Below are 24,686 nucleotides of genomic sequence, written 5' to 3' on the forward strand. Positions count from 1 at the left end.
TGCAAACAGGTGCAGAGTTTTGTCAGCGGTTGACTTAAATGATTGGATCCAGCCAGTTTTCTCAAGCTAGCAAATACATCATGTTCAAACTGTCATATTAATTGGTTCTGCTCAACTGAACAGGATCTGCAATATTTAATGTACTCAGGTGTAACTTTCAATTAAAGTTGCTTTTTGTGCTAAAAAAAAAATAAAACCCAAAATAACTAATATGCATTTAAATACGATTTTGAGGCTTTAAGTGAATATCATTTAAAGATGCAAAAAAGTCTGTCTTTTATATTAAAAAAAAGCTCTTAGAACCTCCAAAAAAAGACAGAAAAATGTATTTCATATTGATTTGTTTGTTAACCGCAACATGCCCTGTGCTGCCTTTAAACTGTGTTTGTAGAATGCCTCTGTTTTTGGTCTGACCATCAAATTAGAAAGTACTGTTGTTTGCTAATCCTCCCTCAAAGGGACTAGAATGTCATGACAGCTTCCGTTTAGCTGTAAATATCACTGGTTGAGTCCCAAGGTCAATACAGATCAAGTTCAGGGGTTTTCATCCGCAAGTACTTCTATTAGCCTATTATAGGATAAAATGTGTGGCCAGCTAGTAAAGAACAAAAAAGAAGATTATGCTCTGAAAGAAGAGACACATTCTTGAGTTTTTCCACTGCACGGATGAACTATCTTATACAGATATGTGTTTTATACTTATTTTTTAAATTAAGATAGAGAAAAGCTCTGTATAGGCAGTCATAAAAGGATTAGAAAAATCATCCTAGGGTCTATAATGTAAAGAAGACTGCTTCTGTTCCCTGTCTGGATTGCCTTGTAGCTCAAAAAAATCTTTTACTGCAAGAAACTGAAAGATAAATATGAATTGCTTTTTGAAAACTTCTCTCTATTTCCTTCATTGCCTTAATTTAGTTCAGTCTTCTACCTCCAATGGCCATCTGAGCATAGCTTCAGATCAGAGCACTTCAGTCTAGTAATGCGATCAGAGAAGTATCTGGCTTATCCACTGTTGGAAGGAGGAAGGTCTTTGGGGGAACTCAGGAACAGAGTAGGTTTTAAATAAAGTTTTGATCAGGACCAGCTGTCCCTGCTGTCCTCAACTATTCAAGTTCACAGTTCTGCAGAAGCAGATAGCAAACCTATTTAAAGACAGAAAGGTTTTTGATGTTTTAATAAGTTAAACTCTTTTATTGTTGATGTCGCAGTACAACATATAATACTTAACTCAGGTCACTAACAAAGAGGTTTGAAAGGCATATGTCCGTATAAGTTAACAGCTATTGTAAAAAAAAAAGTAAAGAACCAATTAATATTTTTACAAACATAATCATACTTCTTAAAATGTATACTTTTTTCACATTACAACCGCAAATCTCAGTGAATTACACAAAATTTACTTAGAAATGAAAGACTTACATGAAGTGTCTCTGAACTTAATTTAAAAGGAAGAAAATGAACAGATTTAAATGTGGTTTCAATCGGAACTGTAATTTGTACAGTGATATCTCAGCGCAGACAGTGGCTGCATGTCTTCTGCATCGTTCAAAGCGCTAATGACGTCAACTTCAGAGCAATAACAGTGCTAAAAGGATTCTTGCTGCTATTAACACAAGGCTTTGCCAGACAGCACTGAGAACAGCAATCTGCGTAAATATGAAAATAAGTTGCTGCAGTTTTCAGAGAACTTTGCAGCTCATGAAAGGAGAGAAACTACATAAAGGTTTAGACAAATGCACACATTTCATTGCAAACAGGCATGTCAAGGAAATGCAACTAAAAAAACTATGAATAACTGGTATAATAATGCTACACCTTTAAAGGATTCATAACCTGGTACAATCCTTATACAATCCTTCTGAAAATGATTTTTTAGGAGAAAAAAGTAATGTGAGAGTTTTCACGACTTGAGTCATATTAGCAACATCAGCATTTTTTCACGGCCCATTTAACATGGTTTACCTGGCTTATGCCAGGTTAGCCTTTCTCTAGTCTCAAAAGAGTCTACCCCTTTCAAGTAGATCATCAGTTTTGAAAATGTTCCGATCAGTATTGCCATTTTTCTTGGTTAGAGCTTCAATAATAAATTTTATTTATCTCTACATGCCCAAAGTCCTTGAGTTGCTGACATGTAATTTGCCATTTTCCTGTTTTCTTACAAGTTACTGAACATTTTACAAAATAAAAGATAAAGTCCCCCATGAGGGTTTATTTGTGCATGAAACGTAATACAGCTCTAACAACATATAGTCAATAAAATCATAACAGTGCATATAATTGTTTTATATATTTATATATATATATATATATATATATATATATATATATATATATATATATATATATATATATATATATATATATATATATATATATATATATATATAGTGTGTGTGCGTGTGTGTGTGATGATACAGTGCCAAACAAAGTGGCTTTAACTGAAGGATGATAAGTGGTCTTGGCCTGATTTTGCTGGCTTGTTCTTGCCGCCGCTCAAAAGCTGTAGCAGACTGATAAAATATTTAATATACTCTATCATATTGCCTCTTTTCATGTCTTCAAGTAAAGAAAAAAGAAACTGTGTTCAAATCTATTTTTATACATTTTTTATTTTAAAAAACTTGACAGCTAAAGCAAAATATGCTTTATAGAAGATAAAGGGAATATCATCAAATAATGATATAAAATTAATTTTATATCAAATAATGATATAAAATAAATAATTTTGTAAAGATTCCAATGGATAGTAAGGACAAAAGAGTATGATGTTAATTAGGGCATGTAGAAGGCCTTTTATTTTTTGCAAATACATGACCTAACAAAACATGCATCTCTTTCAAGTCCCATACCTCGAGCCACAAGAATTTTTAACTGAATGACCAGTTAAAGTTTAGCAATTTTTCTTCTGCTTTCAAGATATTACATAAGAATATTTACTGAGTAGCTTGAAGGCATGACCATCAAAGAAATACTCTTATAATGCTGTGAGGAGGTCAGATTTAGGTTGAAGAAAACAAAAACAAACCTTCTCTGCTGTTACTTAAGCCTGCTCTGACTGCTCGAAATGGATCTGTTTTTGTTTTCCTGCCCAAAGTTGCACCTTTGCACTACAATACCTCCTACTCCACAACAGACCCATTGCTCTGGCCAGTGGGCCTTTTTTTCTGAACATGTTTCTATCATCTACTGTAGGGCTAAGCAACACATGACTCATTTGACTAGGCTTTGGGTTTTTTATCCACTTTGCTGTAAAACCAAGCCTTTGCTTTATTTACTTGTGCAGCTCTTATCACAAACTTTATGAAAATTAATTGTGTAATTGTTTGCAAGTACACCATCATACCTATCCCTTCAAATTTACACATTGACTTTTGTTTATAAATGAATGCTTGATTGATAATTATAGTCATGCATTGCATAATACCATACAAATATTCACATTAATTACATTTGATGATTTTCATACAATCGAATACCAAAAAATAAGATTTACTAAGAGTGTTGCTGTGAGAGCGGAGTATTTTGAATATCAAAATTAATGAAACTTTTTGTTTTTATAAATTGGCTGGCATAAACTTTTCATTTTATTCCAACCAGCAATAGTTCCATTATTGCATATTATATCCTTCCTGCTACTGAGTCAGCATCCAAACCATTAGTTTTTTTTTTTTTTTTAAATAATAAGTTTGCATGAAACATGATCATTTTAGCCATGTTAGGAGTTATTTGGGAGGAAGCACACCAAAGACTATGGGACTTTATGAATATTCTCCTCTATAATACTTGTATTGTGTTATAATGTTTTAGACATGAGCTGGATAAAGTCTTGCACACTGATTGTCTACATGTAGAATTTAATCGATAAAAATGAAAGACTAAGAGGCAATAGGTGGCCATTTTTCATGCAATCTACAAAAAATGTGTGTGGAAATGTGTTTAAAGAAAGACAACTTCAATGGCAATAACTTTCAGGTTCTTGAAATAGCTTTAGGGTGCTAAGTATTTTAATCTTCTAAACTTTAATCATCTAATCAATCTAATTATATACTATATACTTCTTCATCTGCATTTCATGAAGGGGGGCAGTCCAGGAATATGGTACAAAACAAAGTTCTACATTTTTATTTTCAACATCATCATATGACATTGTTTCACCAAAGTTAGATTCATTACCGCAACACTATTCATCTTTCACACAGCCACAGGAAACAAAAATGTAGTTTAATCCAACCGCAGATTACTGGGATTCAAGATTTTACTACACTATGGTCTTTACCACGCTGGTCCTCATGGGAAATGTTGTCCTCCTTCAAGCGAAACAATGCAGTTTTTGTTCAGTCAGGAAGGCAAAATTGACCAAAACTGCAAGTTCTTTAGTAAAGCTTTGATACACGCAAACATTTTGAAGAGCAGACACTTTATGTTATGTAATTGCTCGTCAGGAGATAATGCAGCTGAGTTAGGGGCTCATAACATGTTTTTGTCAGGGATAAATAAAACAAACATAAGTGCAATGTTTTAAACAAGTGCCTGGGTTGTAGACTATCAAGTATAGATTATCTTAACTCCAAATCCTGGAACTCATAAAACTAAAAGTTAAATTGGTGACTTGTTCCTTTGCAGGACTGATTTGTTATTAATGTTCTGACTCTCAAAAAAACACAGGAAATCTAATTTGTAGGCTGTCAGTTGGTCTTTCGATATGTAAAAAAACAAAAAGACAAGACATAAAAGCAAAGTAATATCGTTACGAAGTTGAATACTGCATTTTTTACATTCTTGATCCCAATTTAGATGAACTATCCAAACTGAAACGCACACTCTAAAGACTTTAAAATAAATGATCCTCTTCAGTATCCATCTTTCTCCTATGAAACCGCATGAAACCGTATTTTCGGTTTGTCAATATACATAGCCAGACTGAAAAGTATGACTCCAAATTCTTTAAATAAGTCATTTAAATCAATGAGTAATAAAACCCTAAATTAGGTTTTTGATTACTATGTCATAAAGTGTATGGCTACTATTAAACTTTCACAGTTGTCATATTTTTTTAGAGAAAGCTATTTTTCTGCTTAATGTGTAAGGGTGACGACACCATTTTGTAAATAAGGACTTGGACATCCTACACAAGTCTGTTTGCTGTGGGTGGTAGGACAACTAGGAACCTTGATTATCTGCACACAAGAAAAAGTGTCTCTCATGACAAAGAAAAAAAATGTCATATAATTGCAGTTAATGCATATTCTGAATGATGAATTTGCCTTTGGAAATGACTGGGCATCCCCCAGATTTGAACTTCTCATAGAGTAGGTGTGAAATTGATTGTCCAGCCAAATTATTGTACACGATCCTAATGCAACACAGGAAAACAGAGTTAAACAGAGGCATTTAATATTAATATATTTCTTACAGTAAGTGATTATTTTGTTAAATGTTAACTTTTTGTCGGCAATGCTTGATGAATCGGTTTGGCTTCGAAGGTATATAGCACTAGGTATTACTCATTAAAAGAGCACGGCACTTTATAAGTGTGTCTTTACACTTCTTTTTGCTATGTAAATAAATATATAGACATGTGTTAAAAATGCAAGAAAATAAATGTTGTGTGTTATTTTCTCGATGTGAAACTGTAAACAGCAGATGGCCACGAAGGCCTGTTTAGCGCTATGGATTTTATCTAACTACCCACCTGAATGACCTGTGCTGAGCATGGCAGCTGATGCAGAGCGAGGAAAAAAGTGAGAGTTAACTGTTTGCTCTTGTTTACTTCAGTTCCACAAGACTGCAAGGCCAGAAGAGACATTTGCCATGCATGGAGAAATTAGTTTGTTCATCAGCGTTTTGATTTCTATCCTTCCTGACCGTCCTGCTGAAACTTTAGACGTACATGATCCATGACTGACTCCTAATCAAGAACACAATGACAAAGTGCTTTGCTTGTGCCATTTCCATTGTTGTATAATTAAATGTTTGATGATAAGCACTGAGCATGATTAGGGAAATGGCTGTGTGATGTACATGTTTATAAAAATAACCTTGGAACACACATCTGTCCTGTCAATTGGATATGCTCTGAAGATTACTTGTGAAATACCACACCTCATATTGGTTGCATCAAGGTGATTTAAGGTGGAATATTGGTTTTCTTTATTTTTCCACTCCATGTTGGTGTTCCACCCTCAGACCCCCTACTGAACTTTGAAGTTCAATTGAGGACAACTCTAAAGTCCTTGAAAGGTTACAAAAATCTTTAGCCATTCATTACTGTAGGGGGCGGAAGACGGCGAGTGAGGAAATATAATGAAAACGAATACTCTTTCTAGTCACCAACCTATCTGTAGATATGTTTGATATCCCATTACAGACCCAGAAGTAACCACAGTTCTATACTGTCAAGAGACAAACATAATCCAGAGGGAAATTACCCATCAGGAAGGCAATACTGCTACTGAGATGCAATTACCAGGCCACTTGTGAGACTTTCAGCCCAGTGTCCATGGATGAATGTGTGTGAGGGGGGTCGATATGTGCATAACAGCTCTTATGTTTAGCAGACTAAATTGGATTCTTTCTTGGAGAACAGTTAATTTAGAATATGTCCAAGATGCAAATGATTGATGTGACTATATCGCAACAACAGTGGGTTTGTAGTGCAGGGAAGTATAATGGAAAAAAACATACTGCTGCAAAAGGGGAAAAAGCTTTAATACTGGAGTGATGGAGAAGTTCTTGGAGACTTTCAGGATGCCTTACTGGTTGTAAAAAAAAGCCAAGTCTTTGCTACATCTTCATTTGACATAACATCGCATGAGGAAGCAGGGGCTGTTCTCCTATGTGTTAGTTGTTAAATAATCTGCATGTCTCACAGAGGATTTAGTGTACCAATTTAGCACTAAATCACATAGCCTACAAACAAAGAAAATCAAACGGATTGAAATGAACATGAGTGTAAACATTTGATAAGGATTTGCCCAAGGCAATTGCTATGCTTTATTATTGATATAAAAATGTAAACCATGGAAAGAAGACCTGCCCCTGCTCTGTCCTGTTGTACATATTCTTTTACAGACTGACTAAGCTGAACAGAACATTTATGGCAATTGCAAATAGCTTCCCGTTACCCCCAAGATAAATATCTGACGCTGAGACCGCTGCCAGCAAACTACCAATCATTTCCTTTAATTTGATAATTAATTAAAGCTGCCTTCCATGTAACCTTAGATGTAGTACAGGGGGGAAATATAGAACTGCTTTCACCTATTGCAAAGGGAGAGCATGTGCATAAGAAATAAAACTGCCTGCACAGAGTTTGAGCCAGGCATGCATAATAAATGTATGACAAAACAATACCCCAGGAACCCCAGTATTAATGATATGCAGTGAACTCATTATTAAAGTTCCAAAACAGCTCCTGGAGTAACACAGATGGAGTCAATTAAGCAATGAGCATACTTGCTTGCCTGCCGTTTCATCTTCCTTCTTTTATCTCTGGCATATTACTCCATGGATGTAATTAGCTGTGTGTTTCTCCTTACAACATAATGTCCAGTGATAATACCAGTTATTTTCTCTTGTAATTTCAAATAATACTCTGCTAATAAATGTACCGAATTTGCTTTCACAATGTCCTTGGGTGTTTCATTTACAAAGCAAGAGGTACTAGGGATAATGCTATCCTAAGCAGCTTTTTTTTCTTCTCTTCCTGTTCCCAGAGACCTGATGCCTTCTACGCTGGAGGGGCAGATCACCATGGAGAAGACACCTAGCTACTTTGTGACTAACCATGCCCCCAAGCGCATCCACTCCATGGCCAAGGACATCAAGCTTATTATTGTTGTGCGTAATCCTGTCACTAGAGCCATTTCAGACTATACACAGACCTTATCTAAAAAACCTGAGATTCCCACCTTTGAGGTTCTAGCTTTTAAGAACCGGACGCTTGGGCTAATAGATGCTTCCTGGAGCGCTTTGCGTATAGGAATATATGCACTTCACCTGGAAAGCTGGATGCAGTACTTCCCTCTTTCCCAAATGCACTTCGTAAGTGGGGAGAGGCTGATTGTGGACCCTGCTGGAGAAATGGCCAAAGTGCAGGACTTTCTGGGACTGAAACGGATTGTCACAGATAAACACTTCTACTTCAACAAAACTAAGGGATTTCCTTGTCTAAAAAAGCCAGAGGACAGCAGCACCCCAAGGTGCCTTGGCAAGTCCAAAGGAAGAACTCACCCGAAAATTGAGCCAGATGTGATTCGGCGGCTACACAAGTTCTACAAACCCTTTAACATGATGTTCTACCAAATGACTGGCCAGAACTTTGAATGGGAGCTGGAGGAGGACAGTGTTTCCCGTAGCTCTCAGGACTAGCATGGCAGTGCTGAGCCACACTACCAGCCTTTTCACTCAAACAATCTTTTTTCCAGCTTCATCTTAAGAGAGTAACTGAGCGCCCCAATCAATCATGGCTCTCCTTGTTGTGTGTTTATCCATTTAAAAGGGTTTACTGACATGCTTTTTCTTGAAGATGGCAAATGGTTATTGTGTATACTAAATATAAAGTATATTTATATTTGTGAATATGAGATGATTTATTCGTATGGATTTCAAAGCATAGAATTCATAAAAATCACATTGACAATGGCAATGCATGTGATGAGTTAAGTGTCCTTACCTCATAAGCCCTAAGGGTAAACTCTGCCCATTTCTTCTCCCTTTACTTTCCTGTTGTTGGTTGCCCTCACACCCACTCACCAGCATCCAGCACAAAAAAGATATTCTATTTCAACTACCAAGGCCATGGAGTGCTCTGTATTATTTCTTTCAATGTGGTCTTGCTCCTTTGGAAGAGTGAAAGGCAAACATATAAATTATTATTATACTCTAACATGAGTTTATCCTTTATGTTGTCCATATTCTTATTTGAGACAATCCTTTTAAGTTACCAAAGTGTTCATCTGTTACTGCTCCGGTTGCTCAGCAATTTCTGATTGCACAAAAATAAAAAACTGAATAGCTAACATACAGAACATTGGCTATCATTCAACTGTTGCATTTTTTTTTTACCGCAAACCTAACCATAAGTATACTAAGTAAGTAAACATTTATTTGTATAGCATATTTTAGCAGCAAGGCAGCTCAAAGTGCTTTACATCACACAAAATTTGAACAAATGCGCAGTAAAATTATTACCAGTACTCATTATTTGTATACAGAGAGCCATACATTACGCATATTTCAGTTTTCCAGTTTTGATTTCATGAATATGTCCTTATGTTTCTTGTGTGATAACAATTCTCCTTATGTACATGAATTTTAGCCCTGAAGAACATAGCCAAATTACCATCTAATTGCTATGTTTCTATTTTCCTCATGACCCTTTTGTCACAGTAATACATGTCAACAAAGGGGAAGAACAACACCACAGGTCCAAGCAGGAGTTTGTTACTAAACATCTGCTGCAGCACGGTCCTCTGTCATTAGAGATTAATGGTGTGTTAAATAAACTGCTGCTGCTGGAATAAAGTCAATGTCAGACAGAATTTGCTGTCAAGGTAAAGCCACATACAGGCCCAGGTAAATTGCCAAGCCATTACTGTATGTGCTTAACTTGAACGGGACCGCTTCTGTCCGGTTAAATGTGGTGTAACACGAAGTTTATCAGCAAAGATGTGATCAACAGGGTTTTGCTGTGAAATTAGCCATTTGCTCAAGCAATGAAGCACCACGATCAATCATCTTATTTTTCTGTTTTGAATAACTCGTTGTGTGTCTGTGCTTTGTCTCTGGACTTTACATCAATTGAGACAATCAATACAGTCAAAGCATCAATAAATACAGTCTGCTTCACATCACTGGTTGCTACAGCTATGATGCATTGCTCTCCTAATTCTTCTTGTTCTCTTGCCATGGACGGCTGGATTAGTTCACTCTCTGCAGACCCCTGTGTCACCCTAGGGAGGCCAACACCAGCAGCTACTTACACAGAGCAATTGATTCAATCAAAGTAAGCTCTGTGCTGCCCTTTACAGCACCAAGCCTGAACACTCACCTCAGAGTCGCGCCATTGCAGAGTTACAACTTCCACTTTGAGGCTTTTCTGTGCAGCCCTCCCTTGGTGTTTTTTTTTTTTTCCTGACTGTCTCTGCATTTACATCATTCCCATTTCTCTTTTCCTTCCTGTCTCTCTGCTAACACTCATTCTCCTCCAAGCTTATTTTTCATGGAGGAAAGCAACTTAGTATGCACTTTACAAATAACTGAGTTGCAAGTATGACACATAGATACATTAGTATGTAGAAATATAATTTGTTCAGTGACATTGTCTGTCTCTGTGGTTTAAAACATGAACTGTATTCACTACCTTCCAATCCCGATAGTTCCCCCTTAATTTAAATATGCTCAAAGAAATCCACAAACGGCCCCCCATCGTGTTATTAGGATATACGAGGGTTCAATTTTCTTTCTATGATTATTTTCTTTTGCTGTCATTTGCATTTTTTAGGATTACAGGCTTGAGGGAATTTCTCTCCAAAGGGAAATTTGGGTTCAACCTCTCATTAACAAAAACGCATATGCACTGCGCCTTTTTCATTTATACCTCTGGCTTGTTTTTAAAAAAGGCACTGGAGGAAAATCCATTGAGTATTCTGACACACTGAAAACATCATAATTTGCCCTTTATTGTATGGCTCCCAAAGGGTGCCACGCCATGTTACATGGTTCAACAATCTTTCAGGTGTCACCTTTAAAGGAGTGATTAAAAAGGACTTATTTCCAAATTTTAACTTACATCTAATTACAATAGAAATCACTAAAGGCACTCGATATGAATAGTTGTAAAGACAAATGTTTTTATTGTTTAAATGTTGCACCGGTTCACATGTTAAACGGCTTTAATATCTAAAGAGTTGTTTAGCCTTTTCCACTCTCATAAAGGCCACAGCTAATGGGTGATATTTGAAAGAAAAAAAAAGATCAAAATAAGCTGAACTTGTGGTACTTTGTTTTGTGAATACAATTTAGAATAAAGTGTCCATACTTGTGGCAACTAATTAGTTATTGAATTCATGTAAAAGATCAATTAGCAGGTGAGTAATGGCGTCAAGTTCATCAATGTTTCAGCGCTATATTCGTTTCTTTTTTTAATGTCACTGGCATGTTTAATTAGAAATTCCAAGTCAACAACAGTAGAGAAACGACAGAACTCTCTTTTTTATTAAAGGTTTGAACCTAAAACCCTTTAAATATCCCACTGGCAAAGGCAATTATCTATCAATTATCTATCAGTTGACTGACAGACAGACAGACAGACAGACAGACAGACAGACAGACAGACAGACAGACAGACAGACAGACAGACAGACAGACAGACAGACAGACAGATAGATAGATAGATAGATAGATAGATAGATAGATAGATAGATAGATAGATAGATAGATAGATAGATAGATAGATAGATAGATAGATAGATAGATAGATAGATAGATAGATAGATGATGTGTTAATTTTTTCAGTATCTTGGATATAATCTGAAAGAAATTAACAAAGATTAAACCCAGTGTAATTGAACAGACTATACCTCAAACCTCAAACACTTATTTTTTCCCTTCCTAACCAGGCTCTATATTTCCATGTCAGATTCATTCAAGTGCTGCCCTGGTTTTTGAAGTAGAAATGATTTCCTATGCATTTCATAGCTGAAGCTGATGTTGACACAAGAAGTGAAGTAACCCTAATAATCATTACAAAGACAGAAAGCCAAGAGGCTGAAATAATTTTATTTGTGACATTCTATCACATATGGTTTCGGTGGCCTTGGATCAGAAGTTCCTGTCATTTCTAGAGATCAGAGTCTGTACTAGAAGTAATGATTTTTATCTAATGCTTCTACCAGAGTCAGGAACTTCCCCTTTAGCCACCTCAGAAGAGAAACTGACCCTCTCATAAATCTTGACTTGGTTCTTTCCTCTCTTCTGTGATGGGTGATTTTCCCATCTCTGTTGCCCGATGGAGTTCTCTGGTTGTTTTTTTGATGTTGTAGTTGGTTTTTTTTTTACACACAGAATAATTTACTATAGTCTTGCAGATATTTTAGTCACTTTTACTTCCAAAGAAGTAAAGCCAAAATTGTTACTCTAAAACAATTCCCATACGTTTGAAAATTCATATTTTCACAGTAATTTTACAAGAATACAGACTGACTTACCAATAAGTCAGTTCTTCAATAAAGCAATAAAAAAAATCTTTACATCTGTTTTTCTGTTCAAAGTAGTACTAAACAACTTTCAGTTTTGGTAGATTTTTGTTCATCCCAGTGGACAAAAGCTGTATTGTTTTGCCTGAAGGAAGACAACATTTCCCATCATAAAGACCAGCTTGGTAAAGACATAGCGTGGTAAATCCCTGATCTCCCATCCGCCTGCCGTTGGACTGAACTTAACTTCTGTTTCCAGCGGCTGTGTGAAAGATGAATAGTGATGAGGTAATTAATTAGTGGCGAAACAATGTCATATGACGATGAAGATAATAGGTAATTTTTAACTTTTTTTTGGTACCATATACCGGCAACGCCACCACTCCCCCCCAACTCGTCAGCAATTGATGGGGTAATAAGTTAAGATTTTTAAACATATAGATATAATGTTATTTTTAATTGGTTCACAGTAACCCTCTGTAAATCCCAGTAGGAAGATGACAAACTGCCTGATATCAACCTTGCACATTTCAACATATTTACATTCTCTAAGCAAAACTTTGTCGCATCGACTTCCGTCTTTATAGCAAAAGGGAGAAGTGACATGTGCCGTAAAGCAGTACGTCCATTTGTGTTAGTGTTGAACGCCCTGTCAGGCCATGACAAAAGTGTATCATTCAACTATTTGTACATTGACATATGATCACAAATTTAAGTTATGAAAATGCTGTGAAAGTTGAATAGTTACTTAGTGTTAGCTTATGTGTGTCACCTTTTAAGCATTGGTTTTTTGAGTGTGAACTAAATTAATGCAACATGTACTGAGATGCAGATTCAGCCAAATAGATGAATATGTTTTTTTCTGTCAGCATCAATGCTCATTGTTATCATCTAACAACCAATTAAACCATAATCATCAAGAGATAATCATGTTGATAATGCAGACCAATAAATTAGCCGTATACAATTAATGTATGTTTAATGAATTTGCAAAAAATGGTAATGGCCTTCAAGGAGATGCTATGATATTGTGGATTAATCAAGTTGCAAATGAATGATATTGACCTAGTATCATCCCAATAGTTTTACTTTATTAATTCACATAATTATAGCTACAGCTCTCATTTCCTTTTTAAACCCCCAATGCACACAAACTCATTTGACCATGCTGCCTAATGAAATCTTTTCCTGTTATGTGGTAAATGTAAATCAACAATCCACAATCTAGTAATCGGGACCTACTGAAAGTGAAACATATATTTTTTTTTTTTGTAAGAGAAATTAGAATGCCACTCAAATGTTTGCAGAAGTGACAATACTGGACATCCAACTGATATTATTATCAATAACTGCATTTAAATTTAAAAGGACAGACATGCCAACAACACCACCCCCCACAGCCTGCTGGCTGGTGTATTGGACTGATGAGCCAAAAAATGAATAGGCCTGAGTGACCAAAAGTACTGGAGTTTGCTGTAGGCTTGCCTGGGACTTAACATTTTATTTCTGCCTTTGTACCGTTTCCATACTCATTCACCATAGATTCACTTTCCCTGGGCTTTACTTGGGGAAGGGGTGGCCTAGTGGTTAGGACATTGCACTTGGAATCCAGAGGTTTTGAGTTCAAGCCCCATTCCCACTGACTGTCACTCTGGGTCCCTGAGCAAGACCCTTAACACCACACTGCTGCCTAGGCACTGCACAATGGCAGCCCACGGTTCCCCAAGGGGATGGGTCAAATGCAGAGGTAAATTTCTCAAGTGTGAGATTAATAAACTTCATTTATTATTATGGCCTTATCAATGACCTAGAACTTCCTAAGAACTTCCTAGCTTTTAGGGGTGGGGCACAGGAGGTGCTTTTTTCCACCAGCAGCAACACTAACCAATGAAGGTAAGTGCACAATTGTTTTATATATATATATATATATATATATATATATATATATATATATATATATATATATATATACACATAGATAGTTTGTCACAAAATGAGTCTTATTATGTTTTTAAGCAAAAGTGCACCTCAAAACTAATTTTGTCAAAAATTATATATATATAAAAAAAAATAATTCAGGAGATTTGTAGAGAGCCTCAATGGTATTTTGAAGACTGGGTGTTGTTGAATGCTAACACTGGTTTTGTTATGAGGTAATAATAGGATTCATGATGACGATAAGGATTATAAAAAGTGTATATTTTTGAATTTATCTTTTACTTGAGCATTTTTTGAGTGAGAATAAATACAAAAAAAAAAACACTTTAGTGCTGAAATATTTTTGCAGCTACAGGCACTCAGTTCTTATCCATCGGGAGCCAGTGTCCTACAGGTGTTTGATCCTCCCTGACAGTTAACAAGCCACACCTGGTCTGTATCTGCTTGGCACAAGTTGTGGCACATTAACCATCCAGAAGGATCAGTGGGTGGGTCAAAACCTTTGAGGACACTGGCCCTCTGGGAGAGGTTTGCCGGCTCCGGGCCAAAACAAGGGAAAAGCTAGAGTCCTAACATTTCTTATGTTTGAAATTCTTTATTTAATCCTTTACACAGACTAAAGTGTATAGAGAGGAAACTAAGTCTGACCACTTATGAAACAAGATTTCTTCTGAAAATAAGTACCTTGCCACATTCTGGCACATTTCAAACAAGTCATTTTATCCTTGAAACAGAGTTTTGGGTTTTGGAGTGTTTTTTTTTTTTTTTTTGTGGTTTGGTTTAATGTATCACATAGTAAACTGTAACAATATTGCATCAGCTTCCAAACTACAATGTTAAATAAGTGAGAAAAAGATATTTAGAATAGATGCAATACATCTAAGACTGGCAAGATGTCCAGGGTGTACCCCACCTTTCCCTCAGAGACTGCTAGCGATAGGCACCAGCCTCCCTGTGTCCCTGATGAGCAAGTGATAGAAGGTGCATGGATAGATAAATAAAAAAGATATGGAAAATAGATATATAATAATGTTCTGGCGTGGGCAGCGCATCATTTAATTTATCTAATATCTTGAATTTTTTTAAACAGTGTAAACCAATTCTACATATATCTTTATCAGAACATTTTCTATAAAAAAAAAACTATTGCTAATACATGTGCTTTCCAAACTATTAAGTTTGCATATCCTATCTTTACCACAACACCGAAGCAGATATAGAATAAAAACTTAGCATCTCATCACAGTTTGCAGGAAATAAAATAAAGTTCCAAGAGTTTAGAGACCAATTCCAGAAGCATATAAAAGAGCTTTTTTTATTGGACGAATTGATTAATCCAGGTGTGCCTGACCTCGGTAACCATGGCCAGGCAAACCTGGATTAATCAGTTCATTCAGTAATGAAAGACAGGAAACAAAAGAGCTGCCTTAAATTTACAAAGTAGTCGAGTTTTGCATAGAGCCCTTTAGCCTAATATTAATGTTTTTGGACTATGGGGGGAAGCCGGAGTAACCAGAGGGGATCCACGCATGTACACAGAGTCCATGGCAAGGAATTGAACCCATGACCTTCTTGGTCACCATGCAGACCATAAAATATATTTTTTTCAAATTAAATGCATAATATGACCACTTGGAATAATTGAGGCCATTTCCCAGTTACAGTGTTCTTGTTCAACATTTAATCATCTTGAAAAATTTCTGAAGATATGTTTAATTCAAAAGTTAAAGAAAAGAGATAGATCTAAATCAGGGGTCAAAAAACCCTATTTAAGGCTTAGTGTTAATTCATGGGTACTGAATCATAGAAGGAACTACCAAAACTGACCTATGCACTGGAGAAGATGGTGTTCACCTATACGTCATGCATGATAAATATATTTTTAATGTTTATTTTAACGTATAATTTTATTTTAGATAAATGCAAGTCTGGTTGAAAAAAAAGCAAAAGAATAAAATAAAACTTCAAACAGCTTATTGGAGATTTTTTATATTTTCAGAAGACACAGAGGGCACCTCATGTGTTCCTTGAGGGCCCCTTGGTGCCCGCAGGCACCACATTGGTGACCCGGTTCTAATTACTCCAATATCTCCAGCAGCACATTTTGGTGGGCACAATATTAGTTAAATGACTAACTTTTAATTTTCACTCTGATATTAGTGAGCCCTCTTCAGAGACAATTGAAATTAGTTTTGCTGGTCTCTAATGGTAGAGAGGAAAACAAAGTAAACAAGGAACATTTCAAACCATCTTATCAAATGCTGAAAAAATTATGACATTTTTTTTTTCACTTATCCTTTTGAGAAAATAAGAATTGTTTTAATAGTTGTCAAATGGATTATTTATTCAAGACTAATTATATTCACTTTGATAAATGGTGAAAAACGCGGGTAGTTGTAAAAAATAGGTGTATTTATGGTAAATGAAGGCTACAAGATATAAGCAAATATTGCAAAGGGAATATGACTGGGTGGTATAGCCTTGATGGTAAGAGGTTTTTTTTCTCCTTTCCTTCTCATCTGTGCTTTCAACCATTTTTGACCTATTAGTGTCAAGTGTGAGCATATGCTACCTTGAGACTGTCTAAATACTGGGTGCATCCAAATGTAAAACACTCAGAAAAAATAAGTCAATAAATATGGCACTCAAAATGTTCCTTTGCACATGATATTTCAGGAAGGATACATTTGCAATATATTATGCAGACATATGATAGACAAAAAACAAAATGTAAATTACAAAAAAGAGGTATCTCAGTGCATTTCTAACAACAAAGCAGACAAACATGCTCATAAATGGCCGTGGTGGTGTGTCCGTAATTACTTGTTCTTAAAATGATTCTTTGTCTATTCTCCAGTCACAACATCAACCATGGCTCAATGAAACTGTTAAATTTACAAACTGTTATTTAAAAAGATAAAACAGAAACAGCTGTTGGACGAACAAAAAGCAGCAAAAGCAACTGAAATTTAAACTTTGCACCACAAACATCAAATGCCACCAAGCAATAATATGTAAAAATGATTCATATTAATAATTAAGGTATTGCTCTGTAGGGTTTGACCTAATTGTTGCTAGTTATGAGCAGTGTTGGGTAGTAATATCAGAGATATGTAATCCTAAGGGATTAACAAATGCAGCTAAAAGCTGAAAATGCTAAACTACTAACCCATTCTTAGTGATCTAGGTTTTGAAATCTAAATGATAAAAAACACAGTTGTTGAGATCTGTTTGAGGCCAACATTTGTGTATGAACACATTTTTCATGTCAGTCCAATCAGGTCTTTCTTTGGCTTTGACCTCCATCAGCATGGCTTGCAGAGCACAGGCCATCTGGTCAAGGGCTCTACCAACAGATTCATTATTTCTCTAATCAATATATTCACATCCCAGACAGTCCTGCTTTGAAACACAACTAATTTTGTTATCAATCCATGCAGGTAATGATCTCATTAATTCACTGTTGATTCATTTTCAGCTGAGTGGATATTAACCTTTAGCCGGCGATCATTAATTCTCTGTGGGAGAGGTGTGGTGTGCTGTGATTGGAGCTGCATAAACAAAACAGTTATTAGGATCCCAACAGAAGAGGTCCTTCTTGATGTCCAGCTGACTTCTAACACTAAGATGATTGATTTATTGATCGTAGTATGCTTCAACCACCCCAGTTGCTCATCACTCATCTTACACAGCCAAGTTCTGGCCCAGAAATGATGAGGGAAATCATTTGTGCCGCTTCCTCCAGCCATGCGTGTATTTTCAGGACAATTATTATGCTCTGAATATTCATAGCTCTGTAGTTGGGGATTTATCTTGCACCACCTGGTCAACGTATTCAAAGCCTAATCATGCATCGTCAATTTTTAATAGGTGGGGCGCTGCATTAAAAGCAGTATGCAATAACTCATTGCATTTAAACTTTGCCTTTTCTATCCTCAAGAAAAATGTCAAAAAAAAAGGAATGTATGTAAAATTATGCATGGATAAGGAAGATTTGTTTTAAACTACAGCAACTTGTTACATTAGAAGTGAATGCCTTTAACCTTAAGACGATAATTTTTAATAGTATTGCTGTTGTCAGAAGAAGAATCATTTCCTGCTCCGTTTCGGTATAAGTCTAAGCATCCTAATTGTATATGTTCATGAGTCTTCATTCATTACAGTTTTTTTTCATATGTTAGAGCTATAGAAAATATTTAAACACTGATGGTGGGTAAACTGCATTGTAGCCCAGCTTCTCTAGGGAAGACTAACAGAGAGGCTCTCATAGACTCTGGACCACTGGGCGGTCTGACCATCAACAGCAGGTGAGGCGGGTGAAGTGGTTTGCCCAAGGACACAACATCCTAGATGGAAAGGGAATTGGACCAGCAACCCAAAGATTCCAGAAGTAACCCCTACCTCTTGAGCCACTACCGGCACAGGTAATCTCTTCATGTCCAACAGTTTTAGAGTAAATTGTAGCCTACATTTTTCACCTATTACTATATTACAAAGACAATTTTGATTTTTCTCAAGTTTGCACAATTTGAAAAAAAGAGTATTAGTGTGTATGCCTTTATTACTGATTCTTGATAAGATAAGAAAAGGTGGGAAACTTTTTTTAGTTACGAACTGAATTAATGGACTTATTTTTAGTAAGTCTAATGTTTATATCATTTTCTATTAGTTAGTCCTCATTCCTGTATTATGTCAGTCATGCACAAAGACTACAAAAAAATCAAGGCTACTATCTGTGAGTTGGGTTGTAAACATTTCCCTTTGCTACACTTGGATGCTTCGCAGTCATGCATAAATGTTACAAACTGTAGCCACACTTGTCAGGAAAACAAAGCAGGTCACTAATTAAGTATATGGAGAGGCTTTTTCTGAAGGCCACTTTTTTAATACATTTATCCAACATTTTTCTATGTATCACTAGAAAATTATGCTTCCAATCAGTGTATGGTTAGATAAACCATAGCCCAAAACAAAGCCACCTGGGCCAGCAGTTGTAAAGCAGCAGAGCATACTCCTAAAATCTGACCATCAACTTAGATTTACTTTGACATATTGATTAATAAGGCTGGTAGTGATAATGTGCCATTATACATTTGACTGAAGATGAGTTCTGCTCTGTTGATTGGGTGATTAATCTGCTTTCAACTTTTTAATGCTTCAAATTTATTTTTGTTTAAACAGACTTAAGATTTTTGATTGACCTGCGTTGATTGCACATTTTTGAATAAAACGTTTTATTGTGCAAAGGAGATAAAAGACTGTATGCTCCAAGTCTTACTTCAAATTAGAATACATTGGAGGCCACAATATTTGTAAGTCTTTATTAAAGAAGAGTAGCGAACGATAAAAAGTCAATGTCCTTGTAGTACTGTAATCTCATATTTCTGTGAAATATAAACCTTTTCTTCAGAGGTAAAAAATTAATTTAATTTAAGAAACAATTGTGCTTTGCACAGCTCCATTTTTTTTTTTCAAAAAGTGTAGCACTTAGTCTTCTCTTAGAGTATTAGAGAAAGAGATCATTTACAAATTCTCTCCCTGAATTGTCTCACATGTGCTGTTGTCTTCAACTCTCTTAACTGGCTTTCTGGAATTGTGGAATGAAAAGTATGAAAAAGGTAGACTTTGTGTCTGGATAAAAATTGCTGAATTAATTTAGATCATTTATCAGATTTTTTTTTATTGTATTTAAAAAAAAAAACAACTGACACACCATTTTCAGTTTTCAAACAGGGATCAGATTTCTATTGAAAATATTCTGGTATTTAGCAATTGTTAAAAATTATCATCAGTTTCATAAGTGTAGAAAGTATACAGTTGGGGGGTAGTAAAATTCTTAAATTATGGCCTTTCAGCTCATATCGCAGATTTTGCAGTACTTAAACTAGATTTGAGCACGACATGGGGGAAACCATGTTTTGTACACCTTTTTTTTAGGTCTTGTCAAAAAAGTTTTGCAGGATATCACGAGAAATAGAAACCCATGGAAGACTTATCAGTTTCTTACAAGCTCTGATCTACATAAAGTAAAGCAGGGGTAACCATTTAAAAATCAGAGGGGACGGAATAAAGAAAATCATCAACCAGTAATGGTCTGGAGACCTTTATGAGTATAATCTGTTACTTTAAACGGAATTTCACACTGAAATAAAATTAGGTTTTTATGCATTCATGTTATACATTGAATTTTTTAAATAAAAAAAAATAAAAAAAAAGATAGAACATTTTTCCATTTTAAAATCTAAAGTGTTTCTGAAGTAGAGAACAACAATCTTTCAGCTTGGTATATAGACAATTTCCTGGTTCACATATTTTATAAAAAAACCCGAACTGAATGTTTGTTCATTTTCTTTTTTTTTTTTCTTTTTTTTTTTTTTATCGCTTGGTGAGAGCAGTGGGTTTTAGACAAGACATGGTACTGGGAATACTGCAGAACTTTAAACTGGTCTCCACCAAGGAGCCAGGCTTACAGGACTAAAAACTGGCCTCTCCCTCACCCCGAGCCAAAACCCTGTGGGCTTCGCAAAGAAAGGACAGATCCCGAGCTCCCCAAAGTGAGTAATCAGATCAGCTACAGGGACTGCGATCATGACAGTGCCACCTTTTTTTTTTCTGTTGCATTGGAATAGGCTTACTAACTTCATATTTTAAACTTAAAGTTAGGATAAATTTATAAAAAAATGTAATGATCTTGGGGCTGATGATAAAACTATTAAGACTGTTGCATTATGGTAAATTAAAGTGTGACAACCTAGTGGTTAGGGCATTGCGCTCGGATCCCAGAGGTTCTGAGTTCAAGCCCCACTCCCACAGACTGACACTCTGGCTCCCCGAGCAAGGCCCTTAACTCCCACACTGCTCCCCAGGCACCACACAATGGCAGCCCACTTTGATACCCAAAGGAATGGGTTAAAGCTACAGTGTGTAATAATTACAGGGATATAAAGTCAGAAATTTAATATATTATACATAACTATGTTATTTATCATCACCTATGAGCTCAGCCTATTAACCATAATATTTGCGTTGCCTTAGAATTCGTTATTTATAATTACATAGGAGCGGGTCTCGCAGCCATGGAGGCTGACATCTTTGCGCTACGGCAAGCGCAGAGGCAACAAACTAGCGATTGCGAGATCTCCCATTACGCTCGAAAATAACTACGGCAAGTTGAGAGAGATTAACTGAGACGGTACTGAACAGTAGATAGCAGTACTATGCCTGAGAAGCGTTTAGTCTGCCTGAAACCAAAGAAGAAGAAGAAGCAGGTATACTGCGCCTCAGTAACAAGAAAGGTGAACAAGGCGGCAGGCGTGAGTGACTTTGCAAACTGTTTGGCACTGTGTGGCCAAACATCAGACGAATGGAGGATCATGCCTACTCTGTATCACAACGAAAAGCGGCGGACACCGAACCCCCGTCATCTAAGAAGCGGAAACACGACGAGAATAAACGCAAGCGTGACAAGAAACGACAAAAAACACGGATCAACATTGGCACGGCATTTACACGATGGAAGTCACTGATGGAGGAAAAAGGTTTTCAAAGTGACGCTCAAGTTGCCAGTTTTCTCTTGGACAGGTAATTAATCCTACACACACAATTGTCTAATATCACTGCAGTTTTTGGAGTACAGGATGCTCAGACCTGTCTAAAACAATAACATGCTGCGTGATGATGCTGTTACTCTCCAGTATACTTATTCAGCAACGTCCCTGACGTTTCACAGGTAATGATTCAGTAATTTTCTGTAAAATAATTTTCTGGATATATACCTCGATTACTTCTCTCCGGCTCCTTTGGAGATCTTCAAGCCTTTCCACCTCTTCTCTAGTCACCCCGCTGGCACCCCTCCCTCGCCTGGCCCTAGCTGCACGCCCACCCCGGCCTCTCTGCCCTCGCCCTCTCCCTCTTCCTCGCCTTGTAACCCCCGTGCCACAAACAAGACTTGGACTCTGTAAACGGGGAATATATATTCTTCCAGCGAACACAATCTCGCTGTTAAACTAATGACTACAATTACTTCGTCTGTTTATATCACCATGCAAAGCAGCTCACCAAAACGTCACAACGACGTAGAAAAAATAACGGGTATATTTATTATCTAAAGTCTACATGAAATCTATACCCTACACAGACTAATGAAATACTATCTGTAAAATTATCTATGTAAACAAACCTCATCACTTGAGAAGGTAGGTGATGCGGACGTCGTGGAAGACATTTTGTCCCGTAACGCTCGCCGTACTGTTGGGGGGGAGAAGCGGTGGGGGGGAGACGTTCATGTTGCTGCAGTCTGCAGTCTGGACGTTAGATGTCGCTGAAAATTACACACTGTAGCTTTAAATGCAGAGAGTGAATTTCGTTGCCTTGTACTTTCGACAATTAATGGCACTTGCATTTTAGTTGGCAGTTTAATGGCATTTCAATTTTATTCTATTCTAAAAAAAAAATTCGAAACTAGCCACAAGAACTTTATTGATAAAGCACTTCAAAAACTGCTGGACAAAAAGAAAGACTGAAATAAATGAACAAAACAATTAAAATACATACGTTAAATTAATAAAACAGACATGAAGTCCAAGAAAAAGCAGCAGCAAGGAAACAATATTAACAACTCATGCCAATTAGGAGATGTGGGTTTTAAAAGCAGGTTGAAAAATGGAATGACTGTAAAGAAATTTTTTTCTATTTTTTTTTTTCAAAAACCAAAGTAACTATCTCCCCTCAGCTTCTGTTGTGTCATTAAAACATCTATCAGAAGCTGGTCCTTTGATCCAAGTGACCAAGAAGGGGAGTTAAGTTACAGTAGCTTATTGGGGAAGACTATTTTAAGACTAAAAAACAGATAAAAGAGTTTTAAAGGGAGCTTTAAAAACGCACAGGCAGAGAGGATAAAATGGGAGTAATAGTTTCTCTGTTACTGTTGAAACCATGTAGAAAATGCTGAAAGTTCTTTGTGAAGAGGAAAAGGTAACTTTATATCTATGTTTCTGAAAAGTAAAGGAGAAAAATAACATGAAAAAAAAGTAACAATAATAGGCACATGGAGCTGCAATTGTTGGGTTCAAAACGGCATAAAAAGTAAGACAGTCACAGATGGATGGCCCATAAAATATAAATGAAAAATGTGTCAATATGGTTTGCCTTGTCTTAAATCAAACTGTTCTAAACCATTTGGAAAAAGACAGCTCTTTCATTTCATGTTTGATGGCTTATTGTTATATTTGGTTATGGCAGGAGTTTGCATTCTCCATCAATGTGGTTTCCCTGCTAATTGTCTCACAATGACACACCTCTGCACCAGCCGTACTTCTCTCAGCCCGGAGATAAAGTTTGAAGGAGTACACTTGACCCCATAAGTGGCAGCCATAAATCTTAAGGTGGAGGAAAGCATCCTGGGTTTGAATGCAAATAAGACCTGAATCGTGATATGAGGTACTGAGTGGAGCAGAGTCTAAAATGAAGCATTCCTCAGAGCAGATGGCTACAGTTTTGATCTAAGATGAAATTTATTCCTCCACCTCAGGGCTTGTTACATCTTCTATAATTTAGAAATTTAGTAATGTTGTTTAATTCACTTCACTATGTTCTGGTCCTTTGCCTAAAAATTTTTTTTAAAAAGTAAGTTGTTACTGCCTTTAATGGTCTTAACATATTTCTTAGTTTTTTAAATGTAAAGAGGAGGCTGAATTCTTCAAATTTAATCCAGTTTTTTTATTTCATTGTCTTCCCCAAACTAACATAAATCAAACAGTAGGTGGGATTTAATCATTTAGTGTGAGAGGCATCATTTCAATAAGTTTGTTCACTGCTACTGAATCTGTTGCAACCACTGCATGCCAATGCTGACAATGCATAAATGATGCAGGAGTCAAAGTCATGTCAGGATTTAGCCTGAAGCAATCCAACTCCTGAGCAAAACATTGCAAACCAATACTGAAGGAAAAGAAAATGGTTCAAGCCCAAAAACCTAAAATACTCATTTCTCATTAGTCAGATTAGTTAGATCTGCTCCCCTCCACCTCCAAAAATTTTTTTTTTCCATAGAATATATTGCTTTAGATAGTAGAAACCTTACTTGTGATTTACAATGTTATGTTGCTGTAGGAAAGGACTGCATTATGTATATGTTTCTTGGTTCAGTTGGGAATAAGGTTTAAGGAGATTTATTATAATGAGCATTCTTGGGATTATAGAACAGCAAGCAGGTATTCTTGGCCCGCTGTCCATTCTCTCAAACAACCACCATGAATGTTAATATATGTAACAAATAAGACCATTTCCCATTTGCAGGAAAGACCAATTTGTGAATTTCACATCAGAGACCACGCATACAAAGGCTGTTTTGATAATCAAGGAAAAAGAAGTGGATTCCCACAGATGCAGTGAGATTCTGCAAACTATTGATTAGTGTTCTTCCTGAGAGTAACAAATAGACACAAAGCCTTGCAAAGGTAAAGTCACCGACAAAGATTTAAAAAGAAATATTTTCGGAAGGAGAAAGTTAAATTAAAGCATAACTCCCTTTTCTGAAGACTGTTACGTCTG

At 36.3% G+C, this 24,686-nt stretch overlaps 1 protein-coding gene across 1 annotated transcript in view; it reads left to right on the forward strand.

Annotated features, from left to right (window-relative positions):
- hs3st4 (heparan sulfate (glucosamine) 3-O-sulfotransferase 4) overlaps window positions 1-10,105 on the forward strand; it is a 104,070-nt gene extending 93,965 nt beyond the window's left edge. The window contains exon 2 of the mRNA XM_038287798.1: window positions 7,716-10,105. Coding sequence (XP_038143726.1) covers window positions 7,716-8,370 — 655 coding nt within the window. The 3' untranslated portion in view covers window positions 8,371-10,105. The remainder of the gene's footprint in view (window positions 1-7,715) is intronic.
- The last annotated feature ends 14,581 nt before the right edge of the window (window positions 10,106-24,686 follow it).

This window comes from Cyprinodon tularosa, unplaced genomic scaffold (assembly GCF_016077235.1).
Source record: "Cyprinodon tularosa strain WSP-4 unplaced genomic scaffold, ASM1607723v1 ctg246, whole genome shotgun sequence".
Classification (NCBI taxonomy): domain Eukaryota; kingdom Metazoa; phylum Chordata; class Actinopteri; order Cyprinodontiformes; family Cyprinodontidae; genus Cyprinodon; species Cyprinodon tularosa.